Raw genomic sequence first — 20020 nt, forward strand, 5'->3', positions numbered from 1 at the left:
ATAAGGACCTCCGGGGCGCCGTGACGTAGGACGATATTTTCGACGAAGAACTTAGCTACCTCGGATGCACTGCCTTTTGGCAGGGCTTTTGTCTCGGCGTAGCGGGTGAGGTAGTCGGTAGCTACCACGATCCACTTGTTTCCGAAAGCCGACGTCGGGAACGGCCCCTGTAGGTCCATACCAATCTGCTGCAACGGTCGGCAAGGTGGATCAATTGGCTGCAGAAGTCCCGCTGGCCTTGTCGGTGGTGTCTTGCGTCGCTGACAGTCCCGGCACGTCCTCACATAACGAGTGACGTCGGTGGTAAGACGTGGCCAGTAGTACCTTTCTTGTATCCTCGCGAGCGTGCGGGAAACACCGAGGTGCCCTGCCGTCGGATCGTCGTGCAAGGCCTGCAGGAGTTCTGGTCGCAGAGCTGAAGGCACCACAAGGAGGTACTTAGGTCGAAGCGGTGAAAAGTTTTTCTTTTGTAGAAGACCGTTTCGTAGAAAGAACGACGCAAGTGCGCGCTTGAATACCTTCGGGACTTCGGCGGTCCTGCCTTCGAGGTATTCTATTAGGGCTCTAAGTTCCGGGTCGGCCCGCTGTCGTTCAGCGAAGTCGTTGGTAGTTATCGTTCCCAAGAAGTAATCGTCATCCGAGTCGTCGGGTAGCGGTTGGTCGACAGGCGCACGAGAGAGACAGTCAGCGTCGAAATGTTTTTTGCCGGACTTGTAAATGACAGTAATGTCATATTCTTGAAGTCTCAGGCTCCATCGTGCGAAGCGACCTGAAGGGTCCTTCAGGGTGGCTAGCCAACACAAGGCGTGGTGGTCGCTTACAACTTTGAAGGGCCTGCTGTAGAGGTAGGGGCGAAATTTCGACGTAGCCCAGATGATGGCGAGGCACTCCTTTTCTGTTGTGGAATAATTTGCTTCTGCTTTGGATAGCGATCGGCTGGCGTAACTAATAACCCTTTCAAGTCCGTCGGCCCTCTGCACAAGAACGGCGCCAAGACCTACGCTGCTTGCGTCAGTATGTATTTCTGTCTCGGCGAATTCATCGAAATGGGCAAGTAACGGAGGCGTCTGGAGGCGATGTTTAAGCTCCTGGAAAGCGTGTTCCTGTGGCATTTCCCACTTGAACTCCGAGTCGGCCTTGGTAAGGTTAGTGAGAGGATCGGCGATGCGGGCGAAGTTTTTCACGAACCGCCTATAATAGGCGCACAGGCCCAGAAATCGGCGCACGGCCTTCTTGTCAGTGGGTGGCGGGAAGTTGGCGATGGCAGCTGTTTTCCGTGGATCGGGACGAACTCCAGACTTGCTGATAACGTGCCCCAGAAACAAGAGCTCCTCATACGCAAATCTGCACTTTTCTGGCTTCAGTGTGAGTCCGGACGTCTTGATGGCTTGAAGTACAGCTTCAAAGCACCGAAGATGCTCGTCGAAACTCGAGGAAAACACGACGACGTCGTCCAAGTACACAAGGCAAGTCTGCCACTTCAATCCTGCCAGTACTGTATCCATAACGCGTTGAAAAGTTGCAGGCGCTGAGCAAAGGCCGAAAGGCATCACCTTAAACTCGAAGAGGCCGTCCGGTGTTATAAACGCCGTCTTCTCTCGGTCTCTTTCGTCGACTTCGATTTGCCAATAGCCAGTCTTGAGGTCCATTGACGAGAAGTACTTGGCGTTATGGAGCCGATCAAGTGCGTCGTCTATTCGTGGGAGAGGATACACGTCCTTTCTTGTGATTTTGTTCAGGCGGCGATAATCGACGCAGAAACGTAGGGTTTCATCCTTTTTCTTCACTAACACCACGGGGGATGCCCACGGACTCTTGGACGGCTGGATAATGTCATCTCGCAGCATTTCATCAACTTGTCTCCTCATTGCCTCACGTTCTCGCGTCGAAACGCTGTACGGACTCTGACGGAGTGGTCTGGCATTTTCTTCGGTTATGATTCGATGTTTCGTGATTGGGGTCTGCCGAATTTTCGATGATGACGAAAAGCAATCTTCGTATTGCAGGAGCAGGGCCTTGAGCTGTTCTTGCTTATCCTTCGGAAGTCTGGGATTGACGTCGAAATCTATGGTAGGGGCTTGGTTCCTCTGAGCAGGTTCCGCAGAATCGGCGAGGGCGAAAGCACTGGTGGCTTCGACAATTTCTTCGATGTATGCGACCGTTGTTCCTTTGTTCACATGTTTGTACTCATTGCTGAAATTCGTGAGCATAACCGTTGCTTTGCCTCCCCGCAGCTCTGCAATTCCTCTTGCGACGCAAATATTTCGGGTGACCAACAGATGCTGACTGCCTTCAACGACGTCTTCCAAGGCAGGTGATTTAGGAGCGCCGACTGAAATAATGACGCTTGAGCGAGGCGGAATGGTGACTTGTTCTTCCAGCACATTCAAGGCATGGTGTCCTGACGGCGTGCGCGGCGGTAGTGCTTCTTCTGTGGATAATGTTATCGACCTTGTTTTTAGGTTGATGACAGCACCATGGAGGCATAAGAAGTCCATGCCAAGGATGACATCTCTCGAGCAACGCTGTAGGACTACGAAGTCTGTAGGATAAATACGGCCGTTAATGGTGACTCTCGCTGTGCAGATTCCTGCAGGCGTTACAAGATGACCTCCAGCTGTGCGGATTTCAGGGCCTTTCCAAGCTGTCCTAACTTTCTTTAACTTCGCGGCGAACGACCCACTGATGACAGAATAGTCGGCTCCAGTATCGACGAGAGCAGTCACACTGTGGCCGTCTATAAGAACGTCGAGGTCGCTAGTTCGCCGTCTCGCATTACAGTTAGGGCGTGGCGTCGGGTCACGGCTGCGTCGGCTTGTTCCGCTGCTTCCATGTTGCGTCGTCCGGCTACCTTCGGTAAGTGAGCTTTTGCCTTCAGGGCTTTGCCTGGTTGGTGTTGTGTTCAAAAAGCTCCGTCGCGTCGGCGTCGTCGTCGGAGGATCTTCGGTAGTTCGTCGCACAGCAACCGCACCTCCATCGGTTGCTGCCCTTAGTTTCCCGGATACGGGCTAGGAGACCGGCCCCGCGTTGGGCCAGAGTACTGCCGGGGGTGCGGTGACATGCGGCGGCTGGGCGACGGCGAACGGGAAGGACTTCGTGGTGTCCATTGAGTTCCTGCCAGGTAGTCGGCGATGTCACGTGGCCGATCTCCTGGCTGCGGACGCGGTGCATTGACGGCGAAGCCACGCAGTCCCATCTGTCGGTACTGGCAACGACGGTATGTGTGCCCGGCCTCGCCGCAGTGGTAGCAGAGCGGGCGGTTGTCAGGTGCACGCCAAACGTCCGTTTTCCTCGGTGCACTGCGCTGGCCTGCTGGGGAACGGTAGGACGTCGGTTGGGGTGGTGGCGGCGGTGGCGTCTGGCGACGGAAGTGTGACGGGGCGGCGTTTTGGCGTGGACGGGGAGGAGCGTTGTGGCGCACTGCAGCGGCGTAGCTCATAGTTTCTGGCTCGGGCGGCGGTGTTTCGGGAATTCGAAGCGATTGCCGGACTTCTTCTCGCACAATGTCGGCGATCGAATCCACTTGAGGCTGCGCCGAAGGCAACAGTTTGCGCAGCTTTTCCCGCACGATCGCTCGGATCGTTTCACGCAGGTCATCGGAGTCACTGGATTGAGCAGCAGCGCATTCTGGAGTCAGGCGACGATTATACTGTCTGGTGCGCATGCCCAGCGTTTTTTCGATGGTGGTCGCCTCGGATACAAATTCTTGGACGGTGTTCGGTGGATTCCTTATTAGTCCCGCGAAGAGCTCCTGTTTGACCCCTCGCATGAGGAAACGAACTTTCTTTTCCTCAGGCATGTCTGGGTCAGCGTGACGGAATAGGCGGGTCATCTTCTCTGTGAAAATTCCAACCTTCTCATTTGGTAGCTGAACCCGGGTCTCTAGTAGAGAGTAGAGCAGCGGCCCTCTCTTTGCGAGCGACGCTCGCGAACGTTTGCAGAAATGCGCCGCAGAAGACATCCCACGTTCGGAGCGTGGACTCACGATTCTCTAGCCAGGTCCTTGCTGTGTCTTCCAGGTAGAAGTACACACGACGGAGCTTTTCTTTGTTGTCCCAGTGGTTGAGGGCGGCCACACGGTCGTATGTTTCTAGCCAGGTTTCCGGGTCTTCAAACAATGACCCATGAAACGTTGGTGGTTCCCTGGGTTGATGAATGAGGATCGCGGGCTAGGACGCTCCGGTTGTCATTGTCGCTGCAGTCGAGGTCATGGTCTTGGTCTTCCGCGCCTTGTCTTGTAGAAGGCCGTACTCCGGTGGGAGACCTTGCTGTCGGCGGCTCGTTCGCTGTTCTTGGTTGGCGTCGGTGTCTTCTCCGCGACGGGGGCTGGGTTCACGGCTTGACGGGGGCGTCCGGTACATGAACGAAGCAGCACCTCCACCAGATGTTACGGGGTCGTGACGTGGCCAAAGACAGGAAACTTCGTGTTGGGATTTAACTGTTTATTTGGGCGAACCTGTGCCAGGTAAAGGGAAAGTCTAATTACAGCAGCAGTCTTGCACAGATAGCAGTCTCGGACTGATAGCGGCGAACGCAGCGTCGGCCTTCGTTCAACAACTAACAAGCGGCGAAGCGCGTCGGCATTTATACCCTTGCCGTCGAATGTTCTAGCGTTATCGCTGGCGGTGGCGTAGGTTCCAGAACAATCTGTACCGTTCGCACAGTAGGCGTGATCTTATCAAAATGATCTACTACTGTCCGGAACCTTCTAGAAACCTGCAGGCGCGGTTTGCGCCGAGAATCGTGTGGTGTTTCGGAACGATAACAAAAACTTGTGAAATGGAACGTGGCAATATCTGTAGTGGTATTCATCTCTTCTGTGGCATGGTGGGCCCCGGACATGCTTTGCTTTTAAAAAGGAAAAAAATTCCTGCATCTCCATGGAGTGAGTCGTGACTAGTGGAGGAGTAAGCATGCTTTACCTGAGCATAATGTACGTTGAGGCACAGGGAGTCAGTGACAAAGCTATGTTCATCATGTTCAAGTAGTGTTTGTGGTTGTAGGTGTTCTCAATTTTTTAAAATTTTTTCCTCCTTACTTTTTCATACCAAACTGGAAATTAGCTTCTGCTTAACATCCCTGCCTTCCCCCCTCTCTCTTTCTCTGTCACATTATTGTTAAACCTTTTTTGTGTGTGTGTCTCAGGTTATCATATGTTGCCCCATATAATGTAGCTGTGACAATGGACACCGGACAGCACCTTAAGGTGCCTTGCCCTAAATATACGCTGTCATCATTGCTTGACTCGGCACAACAGCGTTTATGGGTAGCAGCATTCTCTTGAAGTTCAGTCGCTTGCATTCTGCATGCTCAACTCTCCCATGTCGATGCAAAGTAAGGAATAAATGCTGAACTCAAGGAAGTGTTCCTCACTCACAATACCGCATGACCACAGACCTGGCTAGTTTGCATGCCCACACTGCATAGGTCGAATTTCGTTGCACTGGCTTCACTTTGCTGGCCTGCAACACCCACACTTGCTCCGATCCCAGTGCAGTCTCACAGGTGCTAATAAGTTGTTCACTAGCACTTTCTTTCAACTTGCTGCGGTAAGGAAAGTGGATGCAATTTGTTACCACTGCACCTAAACTGTTCATCAATGCTGCATTTTTCTTCTGCCGAGTGCCTCAATTGTGCCCAGTTAGGCTGAACATCCAGGAACACTATGGCGCAGTCTGCTGGCGCACAGATGCTGTACTGGCCCGCCCAGCACACTACAGTATTAGAGAAAGGAGAGTGACTTCCTCGATAGGGCAAAAACAATCCAGGAAGTCGTTCAAGGAAGAGAAAAAAAATTACCAAGTGAGGCTACCCTCATGTGTCACTCGGAGCGACACCCAAACATGCAATATCGAAAAAGACAAAGGAGTGATTCTATTCTCAGAAAAGCAATCATAATGTAGGCCTCATCTACATGTTATGATTACAAAGGGAGTGGTAAGTGCTGAGCACATCAAAAAGTCAGATATTAAAAAATTGAAGGAGTGCAGTCACCCATGCCCTTTTTGTTCTCTTTATTTACTGCAGTTGCATTAAGTTCAAACTTCATGCAGGCATTACAATGACAACTGGGACGTTGTGTATGTACGTTAGAAGAGTTCTGACATAAATTATAAATATTTTCATATTGTTGCTCTAAATAAAAACACTGATGTTGAGAATACCCCCAAAAGATAATGCAGTGGCCGGGAATGACTTGAATATATTTCAATACTGCTACATTGAAAATAAGCTTCTGGCTTCAATATAGAGGGGGCGGCTTCACAGTGACGTCTCATGGCAGTGTGACATCACAAGGTGACAGCAACTCCTGTCATACTAGCGGCAGTTCTGTCACCTGCACGTCCTGTGCTTGCACAACAATGAGAAAACTGTCGTCCACCGACCCCAACAATGATTTTCGGGATTTTCGCTGCATGCAGAATTTTCAAACTTTGTCTTGATTCGTCGGGACAACGTCCATTGCAATGGGGCTGGCTCCCTGATGTGGAGTGACTAGTCAAATTAAGATATTTTACAGTTCGTGTTGTCTGACTTCGGCCTGTAGGTAGTATTAACACTGCCTACAAAGAAACGTAAGATGTCCCTTTTGTAATTTCTTGGAATTGTGTCAGTACTCCTTTAAATGGCACTTCTTTATCAATGAGGTGTACAGACAGTGGTCATTTGCATTTATAGCTTCATGTAATAATGGTAGGCTTGTGTGAATAGTTGAATGCTTTGAATATTCAAACGAATAATGCAGTATTTACTTCGAATCGAATTTAAATTATAGCAAGTTTTGACTTATTTTAAACAAGCAAGTAGGTGCATACAGTGCAGTCCACTTATAACGATATCGAGAAAACCTAAAAATATGATCGTTATAACCGGTGATCGTTATATCTAGACTGCCGCCAAAAAATCGTCGCCGGACGTACCTTTTGTAGCCCCAGGCTTCATTTCGCTATTTTCAACAATTAATAAATATTGTAGATAGTAGGATGTCAAAAACAAGACTATTTCTTACTCCGAAGAACGCATCCCGGGTTCGCTGAGGAAGAGAGACTGACCGACGGCGGGGTGGGAATAGTGGGAGGAAGAAAGCACAGCCAGAGGTACACAGCCGGAATGCCAACGAGGCCCCGCCCCGATGCCGCCACACCGCTTTGCTTTTCGCTTTTTTTATTTTCTCTCTCTTTCCCACTTTCGTTCGGCAAGCTACGAGTAGCTTGCTGGCTTGCCGTTGCAGAAGGCGGGGAGCCGCGGAGCGCGGCGCTTTGCTTTTCGCATTTTTTTTTTTTAAGTTCTCTCAGCCTCTCCGCGGTCGACGCGCGGCGAAGCGCAAAACGTGACACAGCTGGCGCTATCTGTAGCGCGTCGCGCCAACTCGCGATGCTCTCCTCGGCTTTTTGAACGGCCGGGACGCGCTGCCGGCGCTGTCCTGCAGTGGCGGCAGATACGTACTCGCCTACGCTAACTTTTCGTCTTGTCTCGGCATAGTTCGTTTCAGAGGAACTTATCAATCTAAATGTTACGATTATTCTGAATGAAACATGCCGTCCACGGCAAACTTTTCATCGTTGTATCCGATATGCGGTGGATAACATATCGTTATATATGGTTTTTTTCCCCATAGCCCCAATGCATAAAATGAGACTGTTAAGTCGACCCATCGTTATAACCGATATATCGTTATATGTGGTATCGTTATAAGTGGACTGCACTGTATTATAATCTGCTTGTAAAACTTTGTAGAGGTGGTTTTACTGCAGTGAAGGGGTGCTAAGCCGTGAAAACACCTACTCAAGTGTATTAGTTAGCACACAAATGTGGTTTCACTGCAGTGAGGTAGTGCTAAGCATTCAAAATTTATATTCAAGAGAAATATGCACTTTAGCGAAGCCCTGCTTCATGGGTTTTTGTTTTTTTTTTATTTTCACTTTAAAAGCTTGTTATAGCAAATTTTAAAATATAGCATATTTTACTGACTATGACTAGGTTCGCAAGTCAAATCCTGCTACTATTCAAAGTTGCTGCCACTTTCTTTCATGCAAAAAAAAATGGCCTTTGCACAGGCCTTATCTCAAAAAAAAAAAAAAAAATTGGTAGTTTGGTCTTGACAAATATGCCCCTTTTCCTTTATAATAGACGATATATATACCATTCGAATTCAATTCAAATTTATTCCACCGAAATCACTATTCACTTCGAGTTCGCTTCCACCCTAAAATTCACTGTTTGCACAAACCTAATTAATGGTGTTAAGCTTCAGTCTTTCTTTCTTAGGCTCAGTCTTTCAAGCGCTTCTCGCTCGTGCCAGGGGTAATCACTTTTTTAAATTGTGGACAATGTCATCATGCAGGAGGCATTCTACCTGACGGATCGGGTGATGACGGTGTCGTTCCACAAGTACGGCAACTACTTCTTTCCGGGAACTGGCGACATGTACGAGCTTGGTGCTGAGAGTGGCCGTTACTACTCGGTCAATGTTCCCCTCAAGGAGGGAATTGACGATGCCAGCTACTTTCAGGCAAGACTTGCCAATTTCCGATTGCACTGTGTGAACAGAGCACGTCAAATTGAGCATAAACTGCTATTTACTACCGTATTTACACGATTCAAAGCACCCCCCCTGTTTTCACTAGAAAAAGTTTGCTTGCGAATCAAAGCACCCCTTCTTTTTTTTTTCTGCAAGCATGGCTCACCTCGTCACTAATCTTGAAAGCTGCCATGTGGTATGTTGCTAGGTTCAAACAAGAGATGGCAAAAAAAGAATCGGTGGATAATCCAATCCAATCCTCAAAGTCAGACAGGTTGCGCTGGCTTCGTGGCGGCGGAAGGCGTGCGCAGGGTTTTCGTCTTAATTGTTTGATAGCCCTGACATCGGTTAAAATGAGGGCAGCAACCCCTGGACGTCTCAGTGAACAAGCCATTCAAGGCCCACCTTCAACAGGAGTTCGAAAAGTGGATCGGGAACCCCGACCGGAAAAAAAAAAAAAAAAAAATGCCGGTGAGAAAGTAGCAGAACCGTGGCAATGTGAATTTCAGACGCGTGGCAACGTATCAAAGTCGACGTTGTCGCGAAGTCATTCAAAAAGTGTTCCAGCACGAACAGCTTGGACGGCACTGAAGAAGATCTGCTGTGGGACACAGAGAGTGACAGACTAGAGTGGCAGTGATAGTGACTGACCTGCTATGAGAGGTGGGTTCACTGTGTGCACCTATTTTCCTTGTTATTGTTTTCCAATTAAAATGCAATTTCTCGTGTAAATCTTGTTTTTAAATGCTCTCCTAAAAGGGGGTTGAGCAGCGTTGTCATTTTTCAAACTTTCGAATCTAAGGCCCCCCCCCCCTTATCTTATAATATCGTGATCTTGTGAAAAGGGGGTGCTTAGATTCGAGTAAATACAATACTTTAAAACAGACCAGTATACAAAACAAAAACAAAAAACAGCACAATTTCGAAAAGGTTGATGCTCGAAACTGGGACCTATTTTGTGAGCTTTTGTTTAAACCAAGGCATCCAGCTTTCTGTGCCTGCTCTAGTGCACCTGAGAGTATTGAACTTGATGCAAAGACGCAAGGCCACCCACCACAATGGTCTAGTGGTGATGGCACTCGACTGCTGTAGCACAGGTCACGAGATTGACTGCAACAGCTGTATTTTTGGTGGGGGCTAAAGTGCTCGAGGCCACTGTGCTGTGATTTGGTGCTTGTTGAAGAAGACCAGATGGTGGGCATTTCTGGAGCCCTCTACCGCGGCATTTTTTATAATCATATTGTGGTTTAGGGACATAAGACCTTATGGATTAATGCAAAAATGCAGGGGCTTTTTTTTTAAAAGGGACACTAAAATCAAATAACAATTTACGCAGTTCATAATGAAATAATTGGAAGCGCAAACCAACAGGACACAAGAGAAGAGACAAAAGAAGCGCAGACTGAAACTCAGTTTGTTCAGAGAAGAAATTATGTATCAGAAAGACAAGAAAAGGAAAAAAAACTGGAGAGAAGGTTCCACCATGATCAGGTGTCGTCCAGAAACGAGATTTCACAATCTAATAGTGATATAGACGGTGAACTAACACAACTATCAATATTCTTTTTAATAAAAAAGGCTTCCGCAATCTTTCTAGTTTTCGTGTCATGATGGCTGTATAAGACAAATGTGCGCGAAAATTCAGGTACGCAGCCACACTTTTTGCAATGGGCGGACAAATGTAAACCCGGGGCTGAATTCAGCGCATTGTAGTGTTCTCGCAGGCGAACATTCAAGCAGCGCCCAGTCTGCCCAATGTATAACGCATGAGAGTGGAATACAATAAATGACATTAAATCGCCAATTGGTGAAATAATTGATATGCTTGACACCACAACCTTTCTTCACAAGACCTGCCTTCAATCTGCTTTGTAAGTCAATTCTAGAACACATTTGTTGCAGTTTTCCACTTGCGAAAAATACATCGTCAAGGTTGAATTTTTTTGAACATTTTTTATCTTATGCGAAAGTTCGTGCACATATGGGACTACTGCAAACTTACGTCTTTTATCTGCCTCCTTTAAGGGGCATTCCTTCTCTTTCTTCATACGCAGTACCTTCTGAGCGGCGAAAATGAGGACATTAGACGGAAAGCCTTCCTCTCGCAACCCAATTATTTGATTAGAAAAAACATGCGCCGTTTTGTGGAAACATAATTGCGTTACAGCAGAATTGAGAAGGTTAATTGCAATACTCGATTTTACTACTTTAGAATGCGAAAAAGAGTAGTCCAAGATTGGTTTCTTTGAACGGAGAGAGTAGGACCAACATAGGTGATCTGCGCCAAAAGATAACTCAAGATCTAGAAACTGCAATATCTTATCATGCAATATCTTATCAATATCAATATCTTATGCATAAAACGTAATCCATGCCCATTTTTTTCGAAGGTTTCAATAACCTTGTCCTGTTTTTTTTTCCAAGGAAGGTGAATGAACGAGCACAAGGTAATCGTCCACATATCTGAAGACATTAATTACGAGGCTGCTTAGTGCCGTTTGCAAAGCTCTATCAAAATAACTTAAGAATATGTCGCACAGGACCGGTGCTACATGAGAGCCGATACAAATGCCAGACTTTTGCACGTAATACTTATCGCCCCATAATACAAGAGTAGAATTCACATAAAAAAGAGTAGTTCCATGAAGCTCTCAACCGACATCCTACATTTGTTTATGAATGAAAGTTCGTCATTTTCCTGCGTGACGCATTTTTTTACACACTTCATGAGTTCAGGGTGGGGAACCGAGTAAAACAAATATACAATGTCGATACTAAAACCACTGCTGTTAGACAATTTTTTGGTTGCTAAGAAGTCAACAACCTGGTTTGAACCCTTTACCAGAAAAGGGTCCTGAAAATTCAAGGCTGACAAGTGAAACTGGAGGAACATTGAAACTTCATGCTGCTATGTGCTTCGTTCCGTAATAATTGTTCGAAAAGGGATGTCTAGTTTATGGGTTTTTGCTGAAAAAAATGGTTCTAGTGCGATTTTTTTCGCTCTTTTCACTGAAGATGCGAGTCGGCACATGTCGCTAGCTTCCAGGAAAGCGATGGCTCGCTTCTTAACTTCAACTGGTTTATCAGAAACTTCCTTAAAGTTTTTCCTAATGGCTGCAGACGCCTTTGAAGCATATTGTTCTTGAGAGAGAACAACAAAACATCCTTTCTTATCAGCAGTGACAAGCCTCAGGCTATGAGACACAAAGAACGAAATAAAGCTAGAGACTCTGCAATCTCTCTAGAAAAACCTAGAGAGATTGCGGAAGCCTTTTTTTTATTAAAAAGAATATTGATAGTTGTGTTAGTTCACTGTCTATATCACTGTTAGATTGTGAAATCTCGTTTCTGGAAGACACCTGATGATGGTGGAACCTTCTCTCCAGTTTTTTTCCCTTTCTTGTCTTTCTGGTATATAATTTCTTCTCTTAATAAACTGAGTTTCAGTCTGCGCTTGTTTGTCTCTTCTCTTGTGTCCCATTGGTTTGCGCTTCCAATTATTTCATTATGAATTTGTACCAACTAGCCCGCCTGTCAACCCTTCTACAATTTACGCAGAGTGAAAGTTCAGTGTATGACAACATCTAAAATGACGATATTATCAACAACAGTGCCCTGCTTACCGAGTAATTTAGGTAAATGCACAAGAACGTATGCGCTGCAGTAGGACATACTCAAAATGATCTTGATGACAACAGACCGACCACCTATGGTTAATCACTAGTAATCGATCTAGCTGCACTAAATGAAGAACCTTCTGTGCATTAAGAGACTCAATAAAATGCTGCATGTTCATTTCTATTAGATTCACGGAAAAAAGAACCACCGGATGCTATTATATGGAATGGCACGAGTGATTCGAAAATTCAATTTTCGCGTAGTTACACTGGACAGGTGGCGCCATCTAGCAGGGCAATAAAAAAACCCAAGAAATTGATCAATGGCCGGTCTGCTGCTACTAACGCTGTAAAGACGGGCAACATTGTTCACGGCAACAGTGACGTGAGTCAGTCTGGTCGGTCCGCTTCTTGAGGTGGGTGATTTGTAGTGTGCTAACCCGATGCGGCCAGTAAAATGTAATTTTATTTCAAACTAGGCCCTTCCTTGGCACACAGGTACTACTACGAGATTTCTAGACCGCTATTTCAACAATCAACATCGACTTAATAGCTTCCTTTAGTGTCCCTTTAACACTGAGCTCTTGACTCATGCTCGCTCTAAGGAAGTGCAGCACAACAGCGTTCTTTTTCTGCTTGAACCAGAGACAATTAATTGTGGTGCAATTAAGGCACTGTGCAACTGTCAGGTACGACATGTACACCTTATGAAATGCACTTTTCCCTGTAATACTCCTGAGAAGTATCTCTCGCCTCAAGCCCTCATGTCTTAAGCTCCATGTCAAACTTTGATAATTGACTAGGAATGTGTTCCACATCACGAGAAATAGCATGGCCAGTTGCAATAAGCATTATTTTCGTTACTGCAGCCAACCAGAACGAGCCCCACACTGTGCGCTACTTGAATTAGTACAGTCATATCTCGATAATTCAAACTCAAAGGGGCCCAAAAATTTGTTCCAAATAAAAAAGTTTGAATGAATGAAAACTTAATACATGGAGGGCTCTCCATGCAATGGTGCACGTGCATTGAGCTAACATACGAGGGGGAAGTTTTAGAAGACTTACATTTATTCACAAATCACAGGACATCCGTCAATAATTGAAGTAATCGGTGATGCGCGTCTGCACACATTTGCCTTGCAGCGAGTCAATCGATTTCGCACGCAGCTTGCAAAGCATTTCTACTTCGACTTCAGCATTCTCCTGACAAGAGAAGTTGCGCACAGAAATGTCCAGCGCTGACACTCTCTAAAAACGACAACAACGACTGCGTAGCCTTTCCGCTACGCAGCCGCAGCATGGCCAGCACGTGACGAGAAAAAAGGAGCGTCTCCACGCGGAGAGAAGCAGATCGGCATGTGAGAGAAAACCAACACTCCATGGTAGCTTTTTTTTTTTTGCTCTCTTCACATGCGTCATTGAAAGGAGAAGGGTTACGTGGCAGGGACGGGAAAAGGGGGAAGCATGGCACCGGCGTGTGAGACCCCCCCTCAAGATGCACAGCCGTGCTCCCGCAAGGGCAAGGGCTGCAGAAGATAGTGCCTTTTTCTTTCCTTGAAACACACATTCATTCAACCCAGCAACAGCTTTCTTTTTTTAAAGATGGTAGTCTTTCTTGGGAACTTTCCACGCAAAAAAATTTTGTCTGTATGTCTGTACATTTGTGTGTTTGTACACTCATAACGGCATCCTACAAGGCATTGGGGTGACCGGCTGATACCACTAACGGCCGACCCTATCCGCAGCGCCCACCTGTAATGCTCAAGGTTCAGCGTTTATACTTGTGCGATCTTCAATTAAAAAGCAATTATCGCGTATATCTGAGGCACCATAACAACTCGTCAATATTTTGCATGTATATCTTTTACCAGACAAGGCATACATAAGCAATTCTAAGGACCGTAGCGTTTATTATGCTGCGCTGACCATGCAACGCTTGGACAAAAGGCAAGCATTTCCAACGCTTTGCTAAGACGACACGGTGGTGGCACCTACCCGTCACCTTGCGTTCTACTCCTTATCACCTCTAAGATGGGCGCGCATACCGCTCGCGCTTTGTTTTCCAAGATAATTGCCAGATGGCACTTGTTACATGTGTAGATTAACGGATGGCAAGGCGGTAGTGACTACCGTGAACAGTAGGCCATCAGGCCCGCGAAGAACATGAGAGCATGTTGAGCCCTTTGCCCAGAACGAACTGTGTTTATTGTTTCCGAAACGGCCACCCCCTTGCTGTACCGGGCTTGCACAGCTCAACAAAACTATCAGCACTGCGTGGGGGCGCTGCATTTGAGCCAACATTGTTACACTCCTCCCCTCTTAGGAGGAAGACTACAGGGAGTACCTATTCACCGATTTCCTAGTTCTTGTGCCACTTCGCAACTTCGGCGTGCTAGGCGTAGGCACGACAGAGTCACTGTTCACATGCACACCACTGTTTAGCGCAGTCCCGTCACTCTCCGTGGCACAGCTACTCCCAGAGAAGCTAGTTCCGGGTAGCTGTTCCTGATGAGGCACTTCTGGAACAGCTGGCGCATGAAGAAGCGATGGCTCCAACTGTGGTGGAGCTGCAGCGATAGCAGTTTCAGGAAAGGTCAATGTTACTGTCTGCACAAGGCGCAAGTGGTCGCTGTGTCGGTTTCCCAAGGTGCCATCTTCAAAACGGACACTGGCTGATGACGGAGTGACGTCCACAACACTGGCAGGCACCCAGGGTGTACCCCTGCGAAAGTTTCGCGCGTACACGTCATCACCTGGCTGCAGTGATGGAGCCTGCTGGGACTCTCTGTCAGCATACAACTTCTGCTTGAGTTATTTTAGAAATACAGCTGTCTACAGGCTTGGCCTGAGGACATCCAACAGAGTCGTGAACATTCTTCCTGTCAAGAGTTCACACGGTGGCTGACTTGTCTCTTCATGTGGTGTGGTCCTATAGTGGAACAGAAACCTGCAGACCTGCGTTTGGAAGTTCCCTGAACCGGACTTCTTGAGTTTGTTCTTCACAGTTTGTACAACTCGTTCAGCTGCACCATTTGAGGCAGGATGATACAGCGGTACAAGCATGCGGCGTATTCCATTTCAAGTTAAGAACTCAAGGTACTGGGCACTGGTGAAGGTAGGATCGTTGTCGGAAACTATGACATCAGGCAGGCCATGCTGAGCGAATGCAATTCTCAATGCAGAAATGGTAGCTTCTGCAGATGTGAAAGACACAGGAAAGACTTCTATCCACTTTGGAACGCATCCACAATAACCAAGAATATGTGACCTTGGAATGGTCCCCCAAAATCAATGTGAAGCCTTGACCTGGGTCGCTGCGGAAAAGGCCACGGCGTCTGCTGAACCGGCTGTGCAGCTCGAGGTTGAGTCTGGCTTATAGTGCAGCTCTTCACGCTGTTGGCAATGTCATTGTCAATGCCTGGCCACCAAACATGGCTTCTGGCAATCATCTTGCTCTTCTCGATATCCGAGTGACTGGCATGAAAAACACCAAGAACTTGGGCCTGCAATGACTTTGGAATAACTACTCTTGATCCCCAGAGTAGGCAACCTTCATGGAGACTGAGTTCTGAGCTTCTGGTATTGAAAGGGTTCCACTCTGGTCCTACTGGAGGCCTTTCTTCTTTCAGAACTGCAAGAACAACATGGCCCAGAACTGGGCCATTTCGTGTGGCTTGGGCCACAACACCTGGTGATAGGAGTCTCGGTTATGCCTCCTCTAGCAAGATTTCAGCAGGTCGTGGTAATGCAGTAGTGTCAGTTGGGAGAAGCAGTCTACTAAAAGCATCAGCGTGGCCGAGCTCTTTGTCAGGCTTGTATGCAAGTTCGTACTTGTTAGCAGAAAGCTTCAGAGCCCACCTGACCACTCGAGGCGAAGCTTGCACGGGAGCGGGCTTGTTGGCACCCAGCAGTCCATGAAGTGGCTTGTGGTCAGTGTGTGCTTCGAATGAGATGCCCCACAAGTACTGGTGGAACCGATCCACACCAAACACTAAAGCCAGTGCCTCCTTGTCGAGTTGACTGTAGTTTTGTTCCGCCTTTGATAAGCTCCTCGAGGCAAAAGCAATGGGATATTCCCGCCATCAGCATCTTTGTGCGCCAGAACTGCACCTATACCATAAGGTGATGCGTCGCAGGTGAGGCAAATGGGCCTGGCAGGGTTGAAACGCACAAGCACTGGAGCTGATGTCACCAAGTGCTTGCAGGCATTGAATGCATCTTGTTGTTCATGTCCCCACTCCCACTTCTTGTCTTCACACACAAGCAAGTGCAGTGGACGAAGGAGTGACGAAAGATTGGGTAAGAAGCGCCTGTAGAAGTTTACAAGTCCCAAGAAACTCTGAAGTTTCCCGAAATCCTGAGGCACAGGAGCATGCAGAATGGCTGCTACCTTGTCAACATTCGGGGAAAGGCCTTCCTTGCTGATGATGTGCCCGAGATACTCAACTTGTGGCACGAAGAAGTGGCATTTTTCAAGTTTCAGCTTAAGGCCAGATTCCTGAAGCTTGCTAAGCACAGCACGAAGGTTGCGAAGGTGCTAAGCATCATTTTCACCATTCATTAGAATGTCGTCAAAATAGACTGCTACATGGGGCAGTCCCCTGAGCAAGTTCTCCATCTCGCGCTGAAAATATGGCAGGAGCAGATGAGACGCCAAAAAGCAACCCGGTGTACTGAAATAACCCCATATGTGTCGAAATAGTGACGTACTCCCTAGAGGCCTCGTCAAGGACAACTTGATGGTACGCATCTCGCATATTCAATTTTGTGAATTTCTCACCTCCAGTGAGCTCAGTCCACAGGTCCTCGATCCTTGGAATGGCGTACTGCTCCACTGTTGCCACTGGGTTTATGGTCACACCAAAGTCTCCACAGATTCTGATGCGTCCATCCATTTTGGTCACATGAACAATAGGTGCAGCCCACTTTGCTGTCTTGACTGGAACAATATTGGAATATTTTCTTAGTCTATGGATTTCTTGAGTTACTGCATCTGTCAAGGCGTACGGCAGTGGACGTGGCTTGAAGAACCGAGACGGAGCATCTGAAGGAACGTGTAGAGAAGCTCTAGCACCCTTGAATGTACCCAGGCCTTCTTCAAACACTTCGGCGTAGTCCTGGACTAGGTGTTGGAAAGTGCGTGGATGTTCACTTCAATGTCGGAGACGCCGATGCCCAGCTCACGCATCCAGTTGCGTTCAAGAAGAGTCTCCGGTAAGAAAAATAGGTAGGTCGGCCTTCTTGCCATGAAACTTCACACTGACGTCAGCTTTGCCCTGAACCATTTTAGTTCCCCGGAATAGCTTCGCAGAAGCACATGCGACGGCTAGACAGGAATCGAAGGCAAAAGCTGGAGAAGACGTGACTTAGCCATGACAGAGACACTTGCCCCCGTGTCCATTTTCATGCGGAGCGGCTTGCCGCAAACACCAACAGTGACGGTGAAAGGCGGAGGCGGTATGGCGTAGTCGATCGGCTACATGTCAAAAACTTCGTAAGATGAAGTGGTAGTGGCGTCCTGCTTGCGTACGGTATTAACACGATGACGGTTACTCGGCGACAGTGAACTGCAAGCCGAGAACGAACGTGCCTTGGTAGGGCTGTTGCTTTGGGCTTGGCTGTCCCTTCGTCTCGAATTGCACACCTTCGCCAAATGACCTCGTTTGTGGCAGTAATTGCAGATTGTCCTCACATGCTTGCATTTTGATGCAAGATGTCCGTCCCCGCAGTGGTAGCAGGTGACGCCCACAGAACCTGACGAGACACGTTGAGTCAAAAAAGTGTTTCTTGTGTTAGCTTGCGCTATGTCACCTTGGTCCCTTTTTGCTGCTTCCATTGCCAGGGCAGTCTGCGGGGCGTCGTCGAAGGTGAGGTCCGGTTTTTCCAGAAGTCTTGTCTAGACATTCTTTTTGTTTATGCCACTCACGATGCGGTCACGGAGCACGTTTTCGAGTTCAGCCAGGCAGTAGTGACTACCGTGAACAGTAGGCCATCAGGCCCGCGAAGAACATGAGAACATGTTGAGCCCTTTGTCCTGAACGAACTATGTTTATTGTTTCCGAAACGGCCACCCTCCTGCTGTGCCTGGCTTGCACAGCTCAACACAACTATCAGCGCCGTGTGGGGGTGCTGCATTTGAGCCAACATTGTAACAGCACTCATGTCTCACGCGTGACGTGACTTGATGCGCTCGTTCGCACGCTCGAGGCATTCTAACGCAGCGCCTCCAGAATGCCATTGACCAATTTTCTTGCGCAGAACATCAAATAAACATTTTGTTCACTTTCTCCAGATGCAAGACTATCATGTTTCGACAGCATTTGCAGTGTAACATGCTGATACTGGGCCAATTTTTTTTCCTCTCTCTCTTCGCGCGCGGTGTTGAAAGTAGAAGGGTCTTTACGTGGCAGGGACGGAAAAGGGAGAAGCGTGATTCGGGCGCATCGCAGATCGGCACTTGAGAGAAGGCAAACATTGCGCCGCAGCCTTTTCTTTCTTTTTCATTTCCTTCGCGCGCAGCGTTGAGATGTCCCAGGTGCCGCCGTGGGATTGGGGGGGGTGCTGAGCGTGTTTTCGGAGCGCTGTACGTTCGACTTAACCGTCGCAAGTGCTTGCGCGTTTGAATTACCGGGCGTTTTGGCCATTGGAATACACATAGCTTTGACGGGACCGCATTGTGAGTTTGAATTAACCGGAAGTTCAAATTAAGGGGGGATGCTACACCTTCCAAAAACTTTTATTTTTGCGAGTACCTCAGTCAAATTTGGAGAGCCTATGTAGATTTTACTGCTGATTTCAAAAATCTAATTTTTTTTTGCTAAACAATTAGTTTTAAAGATATAATGAACTGCGACTTTTTCAATTAAGGCCTAATTAGCTGATTAACTGTAACTTGGATATTGGTGTGCAACCTATAGAACCAATTAGGTATGTTCACAGTGTGCAATAAAGTATAAATCATTGTTCTGGGCTATTTCGAAGCAAAGTTGTCGGATGTTGAATATGACATGAAAAATTTCCCCATCTACACTTGAAACAAAAGATCCATTTAGAGAATTTTCTCCAAAAATTATTACAATAAAACTTACTTTACGACACATCCCCTGCATTTATCTTCGAAACAAAAAAGAAATCGTAATGATAAGCCAGATAGAACAAGAGATATTGCTCCGGCATAATGGGAAGCACATGAAAATTGTCGTTTTGAGAAATCGAGAAAAAACGTGGGCACACATTTTTATTGCAGAAGATGCAACAAGACAACCTCAAAACGCACCAGAAGCATAGTCTGAATGCATTCTGTGCTCATGCCTCCTCTTCACTAGCTTCCGGAGTTCCAATGAGGCTGTTCTTTTCTTGTTGGAGACAATGCTGCGACGGTGGTCTTTTTCTCTCGCTCTCCTGGCACCAGTACTTGTCGCATTCATGTCCATTTCACCTAAGATTGCCGTTGCAGAATTCAAATTGCCCGTGTTGAAGCGCAGCACTGCTTCTGCAACAGCTGCTTCAACAGCGAACAGGGACGCATGGTGCTCCTTGGGGGCCAAACTCCAGATTACCGAATGTAGGCTCTCGTTGGAGTTTTGCGTTTTGCCGCGTTCGCACCTCTGAAGCAGGGCTCTTTCCGAAAGCCGGGTATAAACCGGTAGTAATGCCTCTGCCACGTCTTTCGGTAGATTGTAGGCATGCCTGGGGTCGGGCTCACCCTTTGCTTTTGCGGCATTGTGCCAACACCATGAAGTTTCACCAGCTGGGCACAGACTGTGGTCCGAGCATTCATCAGTGGAGGTGACGTGGCGGTATGTGGCCATCACAGCCTTTTGCATCTCGCCCACGTCACCTTCATGCGATTTCAGAGCCCGGCCATAATATGTGCTCA

General features: G+C 47.6%; 1 protein-coding gene across 1 annotated transcript in view; it reads left to right on the forward strand.

Annotated features, from left to right (window-relative positions):
- HDAC3 (histone deacetylase 3) overlaps positions 1-20020 on the forward strand; it is a 148673-nt gene that overhangs the window by 88460 nt on the left and 40193 nt on the right. The window contains exon 7 of the mRNA XM_037432381.2: positions 8345-8512. Within this exon, the coding sequence (XP_037288278.1) occupies positions 8345-8512 (168 nt within the window). The remainder of the gene's footprint in view (positions 1-8344; positions 8513-20020) is intronic.

Source organism: Rhipicephalus microplus, unplaced genomic scaffold (assembly GCF_043290135.1).
Source record: "Rhipicephalus microplus isolate Deutch F79 unplaced genomic scaffold, USDA_Rmic scaffold_14, whole genome shotgun sequence".
NCBI lineage: Eukaryota > Metazoa > Arthropoda > Arachnida > Ixodida > Ixodidae > Rhipicephalus > Rhipicephalus microplus.